This window comes from Trichomonas vaginalis, chromosome II (genome assembly GCF_026262505.1).
Source record: "Trichomonas vaginalis G3 chromosome II, whole genome shotgun sequence".
Taxonomy (NCBI): Eukaryota; Parabasalia; order Trichomonadida; family Trichomonadidae; genus Trichomonas; species Trichomonas vaginalis.
The window spans coordinates 25,393,673-25,407,635 of record NC_067204.1 but is presented as its reverse complement, the minus strand read 5'-3'; the positions used below and the strand labels follow the sequence as shown (position 1 = coordinate 25,407,635).

At 35.0% G+C, this 13,963-nt stretch overlaps 6 protein-coding genes across 6 annotated transcripts, besides 2 other annotated features; 2 read left to right on the top strand and 4 right to left on the bottom strand.

Moving 5' to 3' along the window:
* Positions 1 to 5,688: part of a mobile genetic element that runs on past the window's edge.
* On the bottom strand, positions 45 to 200 carry TVAGG3_0607820 (uncharacterized protein; the record flags this gene model as incomplete). Its single annotated transcript, XM_051239926.1, has 1 exon — positions 45 to 200. The coding sequence occupies one exon, from the start codon at positions 198 to 200 to the stop codon at positions 45 to 47; it is 156 nt and encodes a 51-aa protein (XP_051097750.1).
* On the bottom strand, positions 220 to 621 carry TVAGG3_0607810 (uncharacterized protein; the record flags this gene model as incomplete). The annotated part of the gene is made up of 1 exon (XM_051239925.1): positions 220 to 621. The coding sequence occupies one exon, from the start codon at positions 619 to 621 to the stop codon at positions 220 to 222; it is 402 nt and encodes a 133-aa protein (XP_051097749.1).
* On the bottom strand, positions 1,594 to 2,196 carry TVAGG3_0607800 (phage tail repeat-like family; the record flags this gene model as incomplete). The annotated part of the gene is made up of 1 exon (XM_051239924.1): positions 1,594 to 2,196. One exon carries the CDS (start codon positions 2,194 to 2,196, stop codon positions 1,594 to 1,596), a length of 603 nt encoding a protein of 200 aa, XP_051097748.1.
* TVAGG3_0607790 (uncharacterized protein) lies at positions 3,130 to 3,747 on the top strand (the record flags this gene model as incomplete). Its single annotated transcript, XM_001583864.2, has 1 exon — positions 3,130 to 3,747. A coding segment is annotated over one exon (618 nt), but the record flags the coding sequence as incomplete, so codon positions are not given.
* Positions 4,013 to 4,375, bottom strand: TVAGG3_0607780 (uncharacterized protein; the record flags this gene model as incomplete). Its single annotated transcript, XM_051239923.1, has 1 exon — positions 4,013 to 4,375. One exon carries the CDS (start codon positions 4,373 to 4,375, stop codon positions 4,013 to 4,015), a length of 363 nt encoding a protein of 120 aa, XP_051097747.1.
* A 286-nt stretch (positions 5,689 to 5,974) lies between the features above and the next one.
* Positions 5,975 to 6,817, top strand: TVAGG3_0607760 (winged helix DNA-binding domain family; the record flags this gene model as incomplete). Its single annotated transcript, XM_051239922.1, has 1 exon — positions 5,998 to 6,726. The coding sequence occupies one exon, from the start codon at positions 5,998 to 6,000 to the stop codon at positions 6,724 to 6,726; it is 729 nt and encodes a 242-aa protein (XP_051097746.1).
* Positions 6,818 to 10,515: 3,698 nt separating this feature from the next.
* Positions 10,516 to 11,298: a mobile genetic element.
* Positions 11,299 to 13,963: the final 2,665 nt, after the last annotated feature.

Here is a 13,963-nt window from a genome sequence, read left to right as displayed (position 1 = left end):
CTACCGTTTCAACTTCTTCGGTCATTTCATCTCAGTAAAAAATTTTAGTTTGGTTTGTTTTCAACTGGTTGTTTAGGTTTTTTAAGTCGGTCTAAAACTTCTTGAGGTATAGGAAGAACTTGACAAACACGTGGTTGTGTAACTGCTGGAAGCCGACAAATCCATCTTGAGCCCATTTGTCTCAATGCTGTATTGTTCATTTCATCTCAGTAAAAAAATTTACATTCCCCACGTTTGAGGCGGTTGCGGTTGGTTGTTGTTTACCCACTGTTGTGCATGGTTATATCCTCTGTTAAAGAATCTTTCACCTTGGTCCATGTAGTGCCCTGCTTGGTTATAGTAGTCATTTGCTTTGTTATAGTAGTTTCCTGCTTGTCTTCCTACATTGTCCATCCATCCTTGAACTTTTCCTCTTGTTTCAGGATTTGGAATAAGATTTGCTGCATCTCGTGCTACATCCCAACCTTTCTGTACAGTTTGTATAATAGGTTGTGCTTTCTCTTTAAGTATACCTAATGTACTCAAAATCTTCCTTCCAATTCCAAATGCACCTCTGGCTATTGTTCCCACTGCGGGCAAAAATCTGGATGCAACTCCTGCTAATGCGCCAAATAAACCCATTTCTTATAGGGTAAAAAATGACGAATCCAAACAAGGACCCCTATGTTTCTAAGGCAACAAAGAAAGCACTCATGATAAAAATCTTTAGTTCAACACCAAATGCTTGGTTTATGGATATCTTGGAAAACATTCCGAGGTATAGAGAAGATGGACCACCATACTGGCTAATATTTGTCGGTCAAAACACAAGATACTGTGAAGCCATACCATTACAGTCCAAAAATATTTTAGATGTGAAAACTGCTTTGACAATATTTGTTGACAAATACCATCCAACAAAACTGACATCTGACTGTGAACGTTCTTTCAAATCAGACGATATTAAAAACTATCTGCGTTCAAAAAATGTAAACCAATATTTCATTGTCGACCAAAACCATTCTGCTCTTGGTGTCATTGACAGTTGTATAAAAATCTTAAGAGACTTAAATCAACCACAAGGTGGTGAGGTAGATGAAATGTCATATGACGACAAATATAGACACTTCTCCATGGCAAAGATGAGACAAGTTTTAAATATTTACAATAGCCGTAAACAAAAAGGTTTGGGAAACCACTCCCCGAAGAAATGAAAAACAACCCCGACTTAGAGAAAGACTATATATTTAATAGTTTAGTCAAAAGAGACAAACAAGAAAGAATGCCAGGCTTCAAACTTAAGAAAGGTGACAAAGTAAAAATAGAAATACCTAAACGCGACCCATATGAAAATACTATTGACTATGACAACAATGGGAACTCGACAGGTACTCGCATTCGTGTTCGTAAAAATAGAAGAAAGTATACAAGAGAATATTATGAAGTTTTAGGCAAACATGGCAAAATGTACACACTGCAAGCAGAAGATAAAACTACTATTGTCAGACCTCGTTTCAAACTTGTCAAAGTTCAAGGTGGTATACTTTCAAAGACAGTTCCTAACAAATATAAGACAACTCCTGACGAATATGCTAAAGAAGTTGAAAATGACGACTAAGCATTTCTATACCATGCGTAAACTGTCATGTAAGGTGGCATGTAGTCTTTACTCTGTCCCGTTGTTTGCGTATACCCTGAAACGCGATGTGTATGGCTTCCTCCTACCTCAGTGTTACTCCAGTAACAATTTATAGCAAACTTAACGTCCTCTTTAACATCATATCCTTTACCTTTTGTCATTCCTGACCAATCCCAAAATCTATGACTATGCAAACCTGCTTCAGATGTACTTAAATTTATGTAGTGACTGTGCGCAGGTAAATTTGCACCTGAAATCGTTTTACTTCCACCTGTTTCCTTTGAAGAGTTTGCACAATACAAAAACCTGTCGACTATTTGAGTCCAAGTTCCAAAACCAAGTACTACTTCTGGTCTGGTAGAGTTCATTGACGTATAAATAGAGCCTATAGGATATAGTGTTTGAAGTATTTCTGTCTTTAACGTTTGAAGCTCTGTTTTGTCAGCTTTTTTATCTAACTCATCGTTAACATATGTTTTGTCAGCTTTTTTATCTAACTCATCGTTAACATATGTTTTGTCAGCTTTTTTATCATATAAATCTTGAGCAGTGAATTTAACTTTGTTTTCATCCTCCATGACATAGACATTTCTACATTTAATGTCTTTCATCGTTGTTATGTCATCCTCCGATGTTAAACCTTGTGGAAAGTTAGGAGGTTTCCAATTTAATACATCCCCACCAGTTCCATCAGGTTCTTCAACCGTTCCTGCAATATTTTCTATACCAACAGTTGCGAAGAAATCGTGTGTATGTCCAACGTCACTTTTCCTGTTTAAGGTTTCTTGTAAGTTTGTAATATTTGCAATGGTATGTGTATGAGTCTTTTTAGAATATTCTTTGTCAGCTCTTGTCACTTCACTTGACATTTTATTGTCAACATATGTTTTATCTGCTAGTTCAGGATGAGTATGTTCTTTCGTTGCATATGTTGCATCTGCTCTGTCATGTTCTTCTTGAACTTTTTCAATGACATACTCTTTGTCAGCTTTGTTGTCAATATCTGCCTTCAAAAGAAGTTCATCTATAGGTTTCTCGTTTAAAGTTCTTTTTGTTGGATTTATACAAACAGTATGGTTCTTACTGTCTTGAAACAGAAACTCGTCTGTCATTGGGTTTATCGTCAGTTTTAAGTTTCCTTCTTTCAATGACTCAGATATCTTAGAATAGTTTGAAAAGTTTGTTGTGTTCTTATTTAGAGCTTGCATAATGAGTTGTCGGTTGTGTTGTATTTCTCTCATAGACGCTGTTTCTTTCGACATTTTTATTCTAGATAAAATATGCTTCCAATAGAAAAAGAAAATTCAAGAGTTGCTACAACTAAACCATTAGATGAACTTTTTACGAATGTCGGTCAAAAGTTTGAGACAGAGACCGTAAAGCATGAAGGCTATCGTTTTGACTACCCACTTAGATGGCTAAGAGACCCATCTGTCACAAAAGCTATTGGCTTTCGTAGAATGAAGTTTGTGTCTGTAGAAGATAAAAGTTTTCCATTTATTGTAAGGTTTCATATAGATTATATATCTGAAGGGAAACGAAAAATGTGGGAAGAAATTGAGCTAATACAAGTTGACCTTTCATCTTCTCTACAGACTGCGTTAAAAAATATAGAAGATAAAATAAATTCATGTTATGCAAAATATGCTGATGAATATGCAAATACCGAGAGCACACTTTATGTGAGAATTGTATATGACAAACAAAATTCACAAGTGTCATTTCAAATCTACGAAGACAATCCAAAGAAAGACGAACAAATATATACAGAATTCACTGCAATGTCATGGTATTATTTGCAAAGAATGTTAAATCAGAAAGTCGAACTTCCTTTAGCAAATATTTACAGTCGATATGCAAGAGATGAACCATATTTATTTAAAGATGTTTTCGACCCAGCTGCTATTATTGTTCATGCTTCATTTTCTGGCGCCCAAAACTCTTTCTTATGCTTGGCAAATGACTTTTACGAAAAACCTACAAAGTTATACGAACCACCAAGTGGAAGTATTTCAGACTTTCAAGTATGGTTTACTACAGATGGAAGAAAAAGAATAATTCCATTATACCATGCGTTTTACTTAGAACTTAGTTTCATATACAACTACTATCGAACGATAAAAATATAATTTTTTAATACGGTTGAGGTGTTGGATTTGGTTGCCAACTAGACTGTGGTGCAGGTTCAGGCTGTTGTATAACAGGAGCTTGTTCTTCTGGTTCAGGGTCTTTAGGTATAATACCAACAAACTGACCTACTCTTTTACCAATATTTTTGACTCCGTTCCAAATTCCTTTTCCGACAGATTTTATTCCATTCCATATACCTCTTCCAACATTTCGAAAGAAGTTTCCTATTCTTCCAAAGAAACCCATTTTACTATATGTAAAAATCTAATGTCCGCCTAGTCTCTTACGTTTCCTGTTGAGTTCCATAGCATTCTTTAACTGGAGCTCATACATTCTGTTTCTCCTCTGGTAGAAAACATATTCTGGGTCAACTCCTGTGTTCGCGTCATCTGCATAAAGTTGTTTATATCCCACTTCAGGGTTTGTATAAAACTCTTTCCATCTCATATTTGCATACCATGGTGGCAAACCTAACGCAGCGTCATTTGACATGGCAGTTTGCATTTGTACATCTGTTGGCACTTGACCATAGTTTGCCATTGCAGTTTGTATTCTAACTTCATTTGGAATATTCTCTGGGTTTGGTTGTCCAGGTTGCTGTGCATTCGCTAAGTTCTGTGCGTCCATTTAATATTAGATAAAAATATCTCTTACGAGTACATATACTGAACATTTGCAGGCATTGGTTCATCTTCATATTCTCTATATCTTTCTGCCACGTCAAATAAGTAAATGACACAATGGAAAAAACCTAAAACAAGTAGTCCTATTTCAAACCACATTTACTTACTAGTAAAATTTCTTTGTTATGACACTTTCTCCAGTTTATAGGACCTCTCTCATATTCTATCTTATCGTATCTAAACTCATAGTCATGTATGTCCTCTAACCATCTCATGACACTTTCCAAACCACTTTTATCGGATGTAAAGTAAAAGCATGGATGGTTATGTAAAACGTCTAAAGTTTCTAAAGAGTCTCTCAAAGTCCAGTCTACTTGGTATTGAAAATCCCATGTGTTATAGAACGGTGGGTCCACTATAAAGAAAACATTTTCCTTGTCTTTATATTTTTCATACAACTCTGTCCAATGACATCTCACAAACTCTATACCCTCAATATATTTTTCTATGTCCTCTTTGAAAACATTTGTATAGTTAAGATATAAAACTTTTGACATAAGTGTTTCAATGTCATGAACTCTTATAGCACCACTATATAATAGTCTAGCAGATATACTATCCCAGTCTATATATTCTGCTTTTTTCAAAACCTCTCTCACAATATTTTTCTTATCTAATGGTATACGTTCCATCTTACCTATAGGTATCTTTTTTTTAACGCTTTCAATATATTGTTTGTGTCTGGAATATGTTTGAGACGGTCCATATAGTTGTCGAAGTCATTGCATATAATCTTTGAGTCAGGAAATACAGTATGGCACAATGGGATATATAGAAACTTCCACCGAACAAATCTACAAATGTTAGACCATTCGGTAGTTTCTTAAGTTCTCTCAATAGAATATCTTTACATCTACTCTTATTTCCAAAGAAGGGTAACGGTGGTTTTGTAAAATTCATTTTATATACAATAAAAATGTTTTTTTCCTGAAAAGTGACAGAAAAGTGACAAAACATTTACGAAGAAATCTTGACAAATTCAAGAGGGTAGAAAAGAGGTTAGAAAAGAGGTTATATCTAACCTTCTACCCTAAAATATATTTTTATTGAATTCTGAGTAAAATTCTGAGTAAAATGACAGATGTTTATATGACCCTTACTTGTCCGGTTTATAGGACCTCTCTCATATTCTATCTTGTCGTAAATAAAACTCACAGTCATGTATGTCCTCAAAACTTCATTTATACTAAACATCTTCAGGGCTAGAAGGCACGAAGTGCCTGGAAGCCCCACTACCTTTTTTTTTTTTTTTTTTTTATGTTATACATGTGTAAAACCATTTCCACAATTTGATTAATGTTAAATTAAGTTCATAACTATGAAATGACACAATAACAATATATTTGGACAAACATCTCTTCAAAGGCGCATCAGATAAAGGTGATAGGCAAATGATTGAACGTCTTGTAAGAAATTACATATGAAAAAGAAATTTGGAATTAAATTATGTAACAACAAATAAAATGTAATCCATTTATTCTAGTAAAAATCGATATCTTTTCATCATTTACTGATTTGAAAAGTGCCAAAAATGTCTCCAAGTAAAAAACACAAAATTTTTAAAAAATGAGCACAGAAGTTGCTGAAAAAGTCGAAACTACAACAGAAGAAAACAAGCAACCAGAAGAAAAGAAGTTAACAAAGGCAGAAAGAAAGAAATTAAATCGTAAAACAAAGAAACAAAGGATGGAAGAAGCAGCAAATCGTGTTAAAGAACCGTACGTTAGAAACAAGTTCCTCATTGAATACGAAGCAAAGATGAAACAACATCTCAAAGAAATGGAAGAAGAAAAACGCAGAAAAGAACAAGAAGAGATGATTGCTCAAGCTGAAAAGGAAGCAGCAGAAAGAAAACTTGCAAAAGAGAAAGAACTTGCTGATAAAACACTTACTCGTGACGAAGAATCAGGTTTAACCTATAGAGAGATCGTTATTGAAGCAATTGGTGCAAGAATGCAAGAAGATGCACCATTAGTTAGCATGAATGCAATTCTCGCATACTTCTACGACTATTTCAAAGATGGAGATAATAAAAAATTCAAAAATCTCCTTAAATCTACTGTTAAGCAGTTAGTTAAGGAAGGAATCCTCAGAAGCAAGCGTGATTCTTATGGACTTGATCATAAACATCTGGATCTCAAACCAGAATTCTTACCAATTCGTGATTTAATCGTTCGTAACAAACCAGCCGAGACACCAAAGGATGCAACACCAGCTGAGACTAAACTAGCAACTGAGGAACCAGCAAAAGAAGAAACTAAGGAAGAAAAGACAGAAGATAAAAAAGAGGAATGAAATATGTAAAATAATCGAAAACCAATAAAATATTTATATAAAGAGCTATTATTTGAATTACATAACTATAGAATTTTTAACTATATTTGAAATATTAAATATCATCTCAAATTTATTAATGCTAAAACCCGATGATCTTATGAAAATGAGTACTACACAAGCAAACTTAGCTATTGTCTTCAAAAAAATCATGATATTATTAATATTATTTATTTTTTCAATTTTATTTCTAAACTTGAACAAAAACTATTAAACACTCAGGATGTTGTTGGGATGGAATTAATAATGATAGCCAGATGGCCGCTAATTAATATAACTACTCATGTAATTGCAACAAAGACTCTTAAAAAAGTGACAATACTGATTTCACAAAATGAGCAATCCGCCATCAACTTTTCTTCGAAACTATGGTCAACCTGACCAGGAAGCTCCTCCAATTGTAGACTATACGCCTCCAGATGAAGTCTACGCCGAAATCATAAAAGTTCAGAATCGCCTCAAAAATTTGGAAAAAATCATAGATCAAAACCAAGAAAAATCCAAAAAACTTGGTACAGAGTGCGTAAACATCATGGGTGCCGCCGAAATAATAACGTTTGACCTCTTTTTACTCGATTATATTTTCAATTATGGCATCAATGCTAATCCTTTTGTCACATTTGTCGAACAGTGCGATTCCGCTGCCACTAAAACCGAAGTTGAACAACTCGGTGGCCATATAAAATACGTCTACAGATCAATGGAAACAGCTGTTAGCAATATAATGAAAAACGAGATAGAAAGAATTGAGCCAAGGTCTGTCAGACCTCTTTCTCAATACGTTAAACTGAAAGAATTCATGATTGGCGATGAAATTCAAGGAAAACCAGTTACGACGAGATTACCAACAAATGTACCTCAAACACCAACACCTGCAATCAACATTCCTCCTGAATTCGATGAAAGAATCAGAAAAGAACTCGAAGCTGCAGAATTATCTCAAGAAATTTTACACTTACGAGGTGTTGTTGGCGCTCTTTCCCATAAATTGGCGGACATTGATAACATCCGTGCACAAATAAAGGCTCTAAAACCAAAGGTTTCTGATACAAAAACGTTTTCAATTCAAGATTGCCCTCCAGAGTCAATTCTCAACTCTCCTTTCTACAAAGTTGTTGAGCAGAAGTACCATTTCCTCAACATGATTGCAGAAAGCCTTAGAAAACAGACTGCTTTGATTAAAAGTGTCAATGAAGAGCTCGAGAACAGCCAAAACATCTTCCAAAAGATCAAAGTCACCAGTATTAAGATGTACGATAACTTCAGCTATTCAAAAGAAAAATTTGTGAAAAGAATCGACAAATTACAGAACGAAATACTCAATCTCGAGCAGAAATACACTCCTTACATTGAAGCAATCTTCCCCAAGAATGTTTCAGCCAGATTCCAATCGATGGAAGAAGATAATTCAAAAGAATGGGATGAAATCGCCGAATTACTCGACCAAAAGCTAAGTGCAACGACGGAGGGCACATCAGAGAACATAGATCTCTCAAGTGCTGCCGTCATGCTCCCTCAACTTCGCGACATGCGAGATGAAATTTTCCAAAACTGCGTAAAGGCCACAGAGAAAGCCCGTACGTGGTTCTATTCACAACAAGCCAATTTCAGCGCTATTGCAGATAGTACGAAAGCAACAGTTCAAATCGAAGAACTTCAAAATGAATATCGCGAATTACAGAAACTCCAACAGATTTACTTACATTTCGGCGATTCATACCGTTCCTTATCCATCGAAAAGATATGCCAGAACATCATACAAGCCAACCAGCAGCTAATAATTCTCGCGACAAGCTCATTAGACATTCCGGCCGATACTATACAGATTCCGCCTGCGGAAGACGTGGAAGCTGAGTACGCTCAGCTCTGCGCCGAAGAGGCAGCCCTGGACGAGGAAATCGCGAAAATCGATAGCCAAGTCAGGGAAGCGGAAGAGAGGAGGTTCGTCATTGCCAAAGAGAGAGACATGTTCAAGGACATGTTCACTGCGAGAATGGATAGATTCGACGAAAGAGAATACGAGAATGCAAAGAAAATACTCGATTGTCCAGTTTGCAAAGAAGCGAAAAGGAACGTTTACTTGTCGCCGTGCATGCACGCGGTCTGTAGCGACTGCTTGCAGAAATCTGGCGAAGTATGTCCTGTTTGCGGTCACCAGGTCAAAGAAACTCATCCACTTTACTTCCAGATTTGATTTACTTTATATTTAATAAATTCTGTTTATTTTAATAAAAAAAAATACAATTTTATATAAAAATATAACTTTATTTTTATGGTCAAATGAGTGATTTTCAAGTACTTATACTCATATTGACTTGGCCAAAGCACAGTCATTCAAAGATAAAACATAATTTTCAAGATTTTATATCATTCTATTTTATTGGATATCTTATATAATCAAAAGGCGAAACATATATTATTTCTTAAAAGATATATGAGATCTTCTCCTACTTCACTATATTAGTCTGATATTCGGAAATTTTTATTTTGATTTGGCTATTATTTATATTTTGCTTAATAAAATAGACAAATTTTAGATCATGCTAATAAATTCAATATATATGAAGCAATGCTAAGTAAATAATTTTGAGATGATCCTAAAATTCCTTATAACTCATGCATCTATCACTTTAAACAAGTCTTTAGTTTAAAGGATATCTCGACAGAAACTCAATAGACCACTTGAATGTGAAATTGAGATTTGATTTTTCTCATAATTTTATTAAAAATTGATCCAGAATAAATACATATATCCATTTTATAAATCAAGGGGTAAAATGAACATTTTATTTTGATGAATTATGGCTGAGGTGCTTCTTCGACCTCAGCATTTTCTTCTTCACCATCTTCATCATCCTCTTCTTCGTCATCATCATCTTCTCCTTTATGATGATGGTGGTGATGGTGATGATTATGTTTCTTCTTGTAAAGAACAAAGCAAACGATGAATACGACAAGAAGGCATCCAACGATGACAAAGACCATCCAAACTCTGAGAGGACCAACTTTCTTCATGAAGAATCCTTCTGTTTGGTTTGTGGGCTGGCCATCGGTCTGTGCAGTGACATTTTCTGTTGATGCGTGATTTCCATCATTGTTTCCTGTGCTTCCTGTGTTTCCATTATTGTTTCCATTGGAATTTGTGTTACCATCTGGATTGTATGCAACAATGGCCTTGATCTTTTCTGTTGCATATAAAATCATTTCGTAAGGCTTCTTTGAAGTAATCATATACTTCTGGATTGAAACTTTGCCACCCTGCATAGCTGAGTTATCAACATAGCAGTTATTAATGATAACATCAGCCGTTCTTGAATAAATAAGTGGGATGTTAGTGTACTTGTTTCCATAGAAGATAGTGTCCTTTATAGAAATCGGGTTTGATTTCTCACAGACGATTACACCCCATCCATCAATTTGATTGCCAACAAAGTTGCAATGGTTGATGGTAGTGTCTCCTGCAGTGGAAGCGTTGTAAACGACACCACATGAGGAACGGCATTCTTCGAAATTGCACCAATTTACAACTGGTGATGTACTGGAATGATCAAAAATGACATTACCATAAGCATACATTTGGCCTGCCTGATCAGCGTAGTTTCCGGAAACGTTTAAGTTCTCAAGGTATCTTGGGGTCTGCTCTAATCTTAAGTTTCTTGCTCCACCCTTGTTATCGATGAAAGAAGACATGGTTAGGTTGAAATCACCAGTAGTTGCTATTCTTCCCATAACTCCTTGTGCTCCACTACCGGCAAACCCAAATTTTAGCTAAAAGTGACAGGGGAAAAAAACGTTTAGTATTAAAAAAAAAGACCGATGAGAGCTTCGTTCGAAATATAGAGGGAACTGAGAATGCGCAACCATTCTCAGGGAATATTGGATGCTATTCCCGTTCCCTCTGTATGGAAAATTGAGGTTTTCAAAGGGAGTTAAAATAATATCAAATTTATACTAATTTACTTCAAAATACAAAAGTATTTGACAGCTAAAATTAGTTACTTTAGCAAGCCTATCAATACCCTTTTACGATTATTGCTACTTTTTCGAAATAAAAGTAAAAACAAATTTATACTAATTTACTTCAAAATACAAAAGTATTTGACAGCTAAAATTAGTTACTTTAGCAAGCCTATCAATACCCTTTTACGATTATTGCTACTTTTTCGAAATAAAATAAATTTATTATCAAAAACCTTTTTTTTCTTAGTAAAAATAAACGAAATTTTTTACCTTATGAACTTTTGATGGAAATATGCAAATTTAAAATAATAAAGAAAGCCGCGAGCGAAGCGATCGGCTTAGTTCGAAGATTTTGATTCAAATCTTTGCTGATCTGTAATTCGCGGAAGCCGCGAGCGAATCGAGCGGCTTAGGTCTAAGATTTTGATTCAAATCTTTGCTTATATTCCTTAAATTCTTTATGAAACTCGCAACAGTTCCATAAAAAATTTTAAATTCTCAACTGTCGAAATTACCGATCGGTAATCACACCCTTCACGGGTGTGTCACTTTTAGCTAAAATTACCCCTACTCCTCCACTACCTGGCTTATTTCTGGCATCGGCAACTTTATCAAATTTGAGGAAGAACTTTCCTTCAAAAGCAAATGGACCATTTGTTTGTGCGCTGCATTCAACGAACATAGTTGTAATGACTTCAATTTTATTTCCTAATCCGCCATCTATCCATACTGGAGCATATGCGGACCATCCACCAAGGTAGAAATGACATACTCTTTGTCAGCTTATTGTCAATATCAGCCTTCAAAAGAAGTATCTATAGGTTCTCGTTTAAATCGTCTTTTTTATGAGATATACAAACAGTATAGGTTGCTTACTGTCTTAAACAGAAAACTCGTCTGTCATGGGTTTATCGTCAGTTTTAAGTTTCCTTCTTTCAAATATCTCAGATATCTTAGAATAGTTTGAAAAGTTTGTTGTGGTTCTTATTAGAGCATGCTCATAATGAAGTTGTCGTGTGTTGTATTTCTTCTCATAGACGCTGTTTCTTTCGACATTTTTATTCTAGAGATAAAATATGCTTCAATAGAAAAAAGAAAATTCAAGAGTTGCTACAAGTTAAGAGCCAATGAGGAGGGATGAAGGGCTTTTTTAGGCGAATGTCGGGGGTTGCGAAGATGGCAGGTTGGAGGGACAGGCCTTAAAGCATGAAGGCTATCGTTGACTACTCACTCTAGATGCTAAGGAGGCCCATCTTCACAAAAGCTAGTTGGCTTTGTTAGAATGAATTTGTGTCTGTAGGGAAGATAAAGGTTTTCCATTTATTGTAAGGGTTTCATAGGGTGTTTGGGAGATTGAGTATATGTCTGGGGGAGAAGGGAGAACGGGAAGAGGAAAGTGAGAGAAAGTTGGAGCTAATACAAGTTGACCTTTCATCTTCTCTACAGACTGCGTTAAAAAATACTAGAAGATAAAAAATTCATGTTATGCAAAATATGCTGATGAATTAGCAAATACCGAGGAGCACATTTATGTGAATTGTATTATGACAAAACAAAAATCACAAGTTCATTTCAAATCTACGGAAGACAAATCCAAAGAAAGACAGAACCAAATAGATACAAGAATTCACTGACATGCATGGTAATATTGCAAAGAATGTTAAATCAGAAAAGTCGAACCTTCCTTTAGCCAAATATTACAGTCGATATGCAAGAGATGAACCATTATTTATTTAAAGATGTTTTCGACCCAGCTGCTATTTGTTCATGCTTTCATTTTTCTGGCGCCAAAACTCTTTCTTATCTTGGGCATAAGACTTTTTACGAAAAAAACCTACAAAGTATACGGACCACAAAGATGGAAGTATTTCAGACTTTCAAGTATGGTTTAACATGAATGGCAAAGAAAAAATTAATTCCATTTATACCAGCGTTACTTAGAACTTAGTCTTCAATACAACTACTATCGAACCGATAAAAATATAATTTTTATACGGATTGAGGTGTTGGATTTGGTTTGCCAACTAGACTTGTGGTGCAGGGTTCAGGGCTGTGTTTAAACAGGAGCTTGTTCTTCTGGTTCAGGTCTTTAGTATTAATACCAACAAAACTGAACTACTCTTTTACCAATTATTTTTGACTCCAGTTCCCAACATTCCTTTCCGACAGATTTATTATTCAAATCCCAAATATACCTGTCCAACATTTCGAAAAAAGAAGATTCATATTTCTTCCAAAGAACAACCCATTTTACTATATGCTAAAAATCTAATGTACCGCCATAGGTCTCATTACGTATACCTGTTGAGTCCAATAGAACATTCTTTAAAACTGGAAGCTCATACATTCTGTTTCTCTCTGGATAGAAAAACAACTATTCTGGGAGTCACACTCCTAGTGTTTCGCAATAGATACAATGACATAAAGTAGTTTATATCCCAATTCAGAGGTTATGATATAAAACTTCCACATATTTGCATACCATTGTGGGAAAATAAAATAGCCCCCATCAATATAACGAGAGAAAAACAAGGCGTCATTTGACATGGGCAGTTGCATTGTATACATCTGTGGCACTGACCATAGATATTACACATTGCAGGTTATTAGTATATAAACCTTCATTTGGAATATTTCTTCTGGGTTGGGTTGTCCAAGGTTAAAAAAATAACTGTGCATTCGGCTAAGTTCTGTGCGTCTATATTATAAATATCTTACGAAAGATAAAAAAATATCTTTCTACGGAAACATATTAGAACTTTTGCAGGAGTCAAAATACTTTCTAGTTCGTCTATATCTTTAAAATGCACACGATACAAATAAATAGTAAAGACACAATGGAAAAAAAAAATCTAAAAACAAGTAGTCCTATTTCAAACCACCTTTACTTACTAGTAAAATTTCTTTGTTATACCACTTTCTCAGTTTTATAGGCCTCTCTCATATTCATCTTATCGTATCTAAAACTCATAGTCATGTTTATGCCTCTAACACATCTCATGACACTTTACCAAACACTTTTAAAATCAGGATGTAAAAGTAAAACAATGGATGTGATTATGTAAAAAACGCTCTAAAGTTTCTAAAGAGTCTCTCAAAGTCCAGTTACTTGGGATTGAAAATCCATGTGTTATAGAACGGTGGGCTCACACTATAAAGAAAACATTCCTTCGCGTCTTATATTTTTCATACAACCTCTGTCCAGATGACATCTCACAAACTCCTTCCCTCAAAATAT